General features: G+C 46.9%; 1 protein-coding gene across 1 annotated transcript; it reads left to right on the top strand.

Annotated features, from left to right (window-relative positions):
• Window positions 1-1,978: 1,978 nt before the first annotated feature.
• Window positions 1,979-3,089, top strand: T265_00935 (hypothetical protein; the record flags this gene model as incomplete). The annotated part of the gene is made up of 2 exons (XM_009164830.1): window positions 1,979-2,598; window positions 2,909-3,089. 2 exons carry the CDS (start codon window positions 1,979-1,981, stop codon window positions 3,087-3,089), a joined length of 801 nt encoding a protein of 266 aa, XP_009163094.1.
• Between the last annotated feature and the right edge of the window lie 3,725 nt (window positions 3,090-6,814).

The following is a 6,814-nucleotide window of genomic DNA, read 5'->3' as shown; positions in this document are numbered from 1 at the left end:
GCGCTCTCCTCGAGTTAAATGCATTTCATTCCGCCATCATCTACCGTCCAAATGATTCAGTCGATCCCGCTCATCCTTCTTTAGTGTCTCTAAAAGGCTTTGCCGAGGCCTTCCTCATTCTAGCAAAGTCCTCCACATGGAGGACAAATTACTGTTTTGAAAGAGTATTTTTCTTCTGTGATGATGATGCAATATTGGGAAAGGACATTCTCTGATACTCTGCGGTGCTCATGTACGGACTAACTTGGCCATTCATCGCCGTCTTTCAGCGTAGCTGATGTTGAATAGTTCGTACGAGTGCCTAATGATCCGACGAGCAAGAAAACAGCAGTCATTTTCGCCTGAATAACAAGTAACACTCGTCACATTAAGTTGTTCTGGACATGCATTACTCATTTATAACCTCAAACTAACAAAGAAAACCCCTGCTGTGCCCATCAAACCGCTGTCAAATCAAGCTTCGAGGAGGACAGGCGATGACATGACAGTGAGAAAGGCTAACGGTCACTGCCAGGATGAGTATTGTGGGTAACTGGCGCATTCCTGAGCGGGGTTCGTCCTCGCGGTGCCCCACGTGTGTTTGTTCGCTAACCATAATATTCATATTAGGCAACCCATCCCACTTGCGCGGATGCAGTCTCTTCCCGACCCGAATGACCGACTGATACCCTCACTGTGCCCATGTGCTGGGTTTGTACCGCGTGAGATCCCCCAATAACAGCATAACCTGATGTGGAATGTTTTCCATAGAGATCAGGGCTCCGCAGCATTCAGACTATGTTTAGTTCCTTACTTGGATCAGGTCTTACTGTACACTTCCATGGCAGATGATGATGATGATGATGATGATGATGATGATGATGATGAACGTTGATGATGATGATGATGATGATGATGATGATGATGACGAACGTTGATGACGATGCTGCTTACCATGATAATAATGATGAAGATGCTCAACGTGGTAACGGTGATGATGACTTGCTATTTGGGGAGGGTATTTTCCATCTGTGCCCAGATACCGCGCTCAAGCACGAACACACTCCGCAATTCAAACGAGACAGTTCAGGTGTGGCTATCGTGCAACGCGTGAGTGTTGGTAAAAAAAATCAACTCGATTCACAAATATTCGGAGTTCAAATCCCGATATGGCCAACCATATGGACCACTGGTAGGATCCAGTAAGTGCAAAGATGCAACATCGTGGAGACCACCCTGATTAGGGTGGGCCAAACGGTGCCACAGATGGGATGCACCACGAGGGCTATTCAGAGCACATGCATGTAAATCAACATTCCAACCACCGGAAGTTATAACGCATCATTTATCAATATAATCAATAAAGTTATAATTATGGTAAACATTGGTACTTGACGCGAACGCAACAAAAAGGCAAAGAATTGGTTTAAGCTGAAAAGATGAGAGACTTGATTGAATCGAAAGCCCAAGAAAAGATGCCAGGAAGTCGTTCATTTTGGAATCAGACGGAAACTATCACGCGGATTGGATGGCTTCTAATGAATCTCTGGTCGAATGGATTCAGCATCGCACCCCGAAATCTTCAGCGATTTCGGGTGGAATCAAGTAGAAACAGCGATTGCCCAACTCTGTGCTTGCCTCGTTGTATGTAATTGAAGAAAAATTACTGGACGAAATACAACTAAGGTCACTTGGTGGACCGTCGCACTCTCCGGTTATAGAGAACGGCCAATCAGTACATTGTGTAGAGCGACAAAGTACTGGACCGTCCCGAAATTTCCCGCTTGAGGTGACTGCAATGCATAGGTTACGAAAATGCTCGTGCACGCCAGACCATGTGCGTTTCGACAAGAAGTGGCCGAACATTTCTCAACACCCAACGGTTAATCCCGTATATGCAATACCCAGCGACGCGCATGGATTGGCTGACGCCAACAGCCTATGAACATCTATTTTGTTCGTCATATATACACGGAGCAACCGTGATCATGTGCAATCCATGAGAGAACCGATGATTCTTCTGTACGTTGCTTTTCTGCAAGCAATCATGAGGGCTCATTCACAGTGTCCGTCGCCCTACAATGAAGTTTCACCAGGCTTATGTGTTGTGCGGTTGGCATCCGCTAATTCGTTTTGCGCGGCTTGTGAAATGTGTGCGAAATACGGCGCTGCACGTGGACAGTTGGCATTCGTTCTTGGTCGCAACGCAAATCGAGTATTTCCCAATGACTCTGAGACTGGTCACACTTGGCTTGGGTTCAATAAATTCCTGACCGAACCGACACAGCGTGCGGTCGGATGGCGTGACGTCGATCCTCGGACACCGGGCTTCATGACGAATGGGCCAGAAATGCAACTTGCTGTTGCCGAACCACAGGCCAATAGCACCGTTGTGGTCACACACGGTAACGGCAAAATGTATGACTGTCCATCTGACTGCTACGAACTAGGCTTGGCCGTGTACTGTGAATATGGTGGTGTGTTGCCCACCGGACTATTGCTGCAACAATACCGTTCCGATTTTCCCGTATCACTAACCGAAGTCATCAGCTCTCAAACACATGGTTACGGGTGTTTTGCAGAAGCGAACTCGACGTCGATAATAGACTGCGGACGCAAGTGAGTAATTGACTGTGCGGTTACTATGAACACTAGAACCTATCCATTCCAGTCGGGTAGAATCTTGATGATTTAGTCATGTTGCAACCTTGTGAGGTCAAACCAAATTTGGTCTAGCAGGTTTCAATTAATATGCTTTGTGTGACAGGGATATGTTCTCTTCTTCTCAACCTAAAGTCGCATCCCCAAAGTTGGTAAGGAAGCTGGTGAAAATTGGGCAACCAACCCAATAGATCTGTACGCAATCACGTGTTGGAACTCACCACACATTTTGTCTAAACAAGTCTCTTTTGCATGTTTCAATTGACAGGTGTACGTTGAATGTGGCGTGTCGGTCCCTCTACTATGGCAACTCCAGCGGGCGTTGTGTTCACGCCACGTACGCGGATTCTCTCCTACCTGCGAATATTGCGTCAGGCGAACTGAACTGGAAGCGATTCGCCAAAGTCTCGTATCCACAAGTAGCAAATGAACTGTTCCCGTGGAATTAGTGGTAATCTTGTTTTAACCCAACCAAATGCACCGCACCATCGTCCGCACCTTTGATTATTTACTTAATTGCTTGAATGTTGGTCTCGTGCTCAGTTGATTCAGTGAGAAGTTTTCAAATCGCGCTATTGATTTTGCGCGATGTAGCCACGATAACTTTGAGCCTGCTGACTATTCTGTTTGACTCAGCATTGCTTGTCTATTTGTCTGCTGTCGACCATTCCCAACTGGGCATTTTCGCATGCACTCACCTAACCCTAGTTCACTGTTCCGCGACACATTTCTTCAGCGTATATTCACCCATCATATTCGCGATTCAATGTTGTCTGTCCCAAAAAGCTGTTACCTACGCTCCTGTTTGTGATAATCTCATATAGAATATGTGAAATCCGTCTCACCAACTGGAGATTATAAAATCCCTGATTTAGGGAAGGGTGTGGAGTGAGAACATTAGTGAGGTTTCGCATCCCATTGAGGTGCGAGCGTGATTGCCTTGATTCTGATAGAACTATTTGAACGAGAACGCTAGCAGTTGATAGCAGGCCGCTGAACCTAGTCATTTGCATTACAAATCCCCGATGATCTGATACTGACTGACTGAACATAGACAGCGATAAAACGAGAGGAAATTTCAAGTGCTGCTTGAGTCGGCCAAGTAGAGTGGGAGTCCCCGAGTCGGGCGGCCCGACGACCATCAACAAATCGATATATAGTCGGTAGATGGTCTCACTCGATGTCATGCTATCAACAGGTACAGTCTCATAAGATTAATCCCCACGACAACGGAAGCAAGGAAAAACAGTGCTCAATGCTGTTCAAGGCGCGGTAAGCACTCGCACAGTCGAGACTCGCACATCAGGCACAAACTACCCGTCATACTGGGTTTGGTGTGAGATTAAATGGCAAAAATGTACACTCAATGCCATATACCACCCATAAATTTTTGTGAGTACGCAGAGGACCCAAGATACAAAGCAAACACGAGTCACTGACTGTGAACTTAGGAAGTCCCAGTCCAATAACAGCCTTGGCGGATTGAGGGAAGCGAATCCCTCGATAAGATATGATCATTGGTTGGTGGACCAGAAAGCCGACATCACAACCAATCGCATGTAGAGCTGAGATTATGGCGAGGGAATATACAGCAGCAACCCACTTCTGCTTCTTCCCATTCCACACAGTAGTCACTAGGCACCCATCCGGGAATACGGTGACGTCTATCACAGTAGTTCGGCGCTCCCGAACAGCGATTAGGTCAGGATTGCTGGAATTAGTCGAAGTGGGTGCTGTCAACTTCTCACAAACGGTGTATTCCACAGATATGGCGAAACTAATGTCCTTGTGATTCTATTCTGATGGATAGGTGTAACAGTCGAGAAATTCGGAACTGTGGAAATTCCGCGCCTCTCACTTAGACACCAAGGCTAGTTCGAAAGCCTGTTTTTGTAAACATGAGTTTCCACCCTTTAAGTCCAAATCGCAGTGGATCTAGAGTGGTGTGTCGAAAGACGCGCATCACCTGACATTGGTAATCGTGCGACCAAATGGGGTAACCTCTCATAAACCTGAGGCACATGGTGGTTTTCGAGTAAGGACTCACACAGTTTCAACCACACATCTGGATTCAAATGCACGAAAGGGGGAACTTGAAGTGGTGGCGCCTATACAGTCGGTGGCGTGGTCGGAACTGCTAGCCGAATGTAGGATGGTCATTCGATTCCCGGAATTCGTTTCCCGGGAATTTCGAATGAACTGTGGTCTCTCCCGGAAATGCGCATCTTCCACAGCCCCCTTAATTAGCTCCACAGTGCACGCAGTGAACTCAAGTGACTCGAATACGTTCACACATTTTTGTCTACTCTCGTCCGGGGAAAGTGCAATTTGCCCAATTCCGAGAAGCTGTTCTAGCATTTCTGGTCGGAGATCTATCCGATTGAACGCCTGAACGGTGGTCGAGTGCACCTTTGATCTACGACGCGATTACCAAATGACTAGCATCATCTACGCAACCACATTGATTTCACCCTACTCGATGTCATCGGTTGACGGTTTTACTCAAAAATTCAGCGATTTGTCAGGCCTGAAAGACATTTGGGATCCTCACCTCGCCACTTTCATCCCAATGGGCTACCAGATACTCAATTTGTGCCTCAATCTCTTGCTCGCACAAGCTTCAACAGAGGTGGGTCAAGAGTCCATTGCCCCCTATAGAAGGCTGTTCACTGAGCACAGGTAACATGAATGAGATCGGCTGCAAAGCACATGTCTATGTTCATCGGGTACCCGCCCGTCCCATGCTTGAAATGTCACCACGTCCACAAAATCGCATGTCTCATCTTGATCGCATCACAGTTTTACAGCTCGCATCACATGGCACTTTCGAACAACACATCTATATCGTGTCTTGGAGCTGAAAGCAACTGTATTCAATACTCCTCGGTGTCAAGAGGTAGGTCGCAGTTACCTTTGTATAGATCCTTCTATGATCCATCGAGCACAAATACGCTGAATGTTCCCCTCTTTCGTGATACAGGATCTGGATGGCGGCATAGTTGGCTCGGTGGATCTGCTTTCGGTTGACCGGAACCCGATGGCCCAACTGACGACGGCGTCAGGACACAGTTTCCTAGGTGTGTGGGAATGTCTTGAAGGCGTGGAGGTCCAGAAGCGATAGGACTTGCTCCTGTGTCATGATGCCAGACTGCGACCCTCGGGCAAAAGCTAGAACGTCAACACTACCAAGTGAACTGTCAGCATGGGATTCCAAGAGTGACACGGAGCAATCCACGGTTTGTTTAAACCAGAAGCTGTATTCATCGGCTTCTGACAAGTAGGCCGCCATTTAACCGACAGTTTGGTCAGGTCTACCAGAAGATGGTTCGTCCTGTTGTGCTTGCCAGTTAAGCACACTTAACCTGGTTTGATGCTGATAGCCAATCGACCAGGAAAATACTGCACCAACATCGTGCGAAGCGCGGTTTGCGTGCCACAAGATGAATATAAATTGTTAGCCAGGTACAAAAGCGATTGCATCTCTGGTCTGATGTGAGGTTTACTGGCCGTCTTTCCTATATAGACCCTACTGCATTCACTGCACTCAATTTTGTTGTTTGCCGGGAAGCGATCCATCAATCACACCAGTACAGAGCGCATTGTTTCCCCTCGAACAAGGTATTCTTATGTTAGCCATGTTTAGAATCCTTCGAGCTACCTCCGAGGTCTTAACGAAATTAAGTGCAATGAATGCAGTAGAGTCTATATAGAAAAGACGGCCAGTGAACCTCACACCACAATCGGAGAGCATACGAGGAAAACAAACAGACCGCCGGGAATGGCAGATGAATACCGAGTACTACTGAAAGATTAGGTAATTACGGAACATATATTGGACACGGAACACAAAATAGATTTAGATAATGTTGAGGTTTTGAAGCGATGACTGTGGCTCACATCACAAAGTCTGATGACCCAGGCGGCAGAAATCGTCAAGCCTCCCAGTATTCATAGAATGGAAGGCGTGAAACTGACAAGCGTGTGGAGAACGGCTTTGAATCAGTCGAAGTGACACTTGGTGTGCGGTTATCAGAAGGAGGAGTAATCATCTGAATTCCACTTGACCTCACTCACCAACTAAACTGTCGCAACATTCAAGCTTGCAAAGTCTAACGAAATCAACTAGTGGCACCCATTGTGAACCATCGGTTGCAGCACCCTGAATTGGGCGATC

This window comes from Opisthorchis viverrini (genome assembly GCF_000715545.1).
Source record: "Opisthorchis viverrini unplaced genomic scaffold opera_v5_9, whole genome shotgun sequence".
In the NCBI taxonomy this organism is placed as follows: domain Eukaryota; kingdom Metazoa; phylum Platyhelminthes; class Trematoda; order Opisthorchiida; family Opisthorchiidae; genus Opisthorchis; species Opisthorchis viverrini.
The sequence above is the reverse complement of the archived record's forward strand: the minus strand, read 5'-3'. Positions and strand labels throughout refer to the sequence as shown.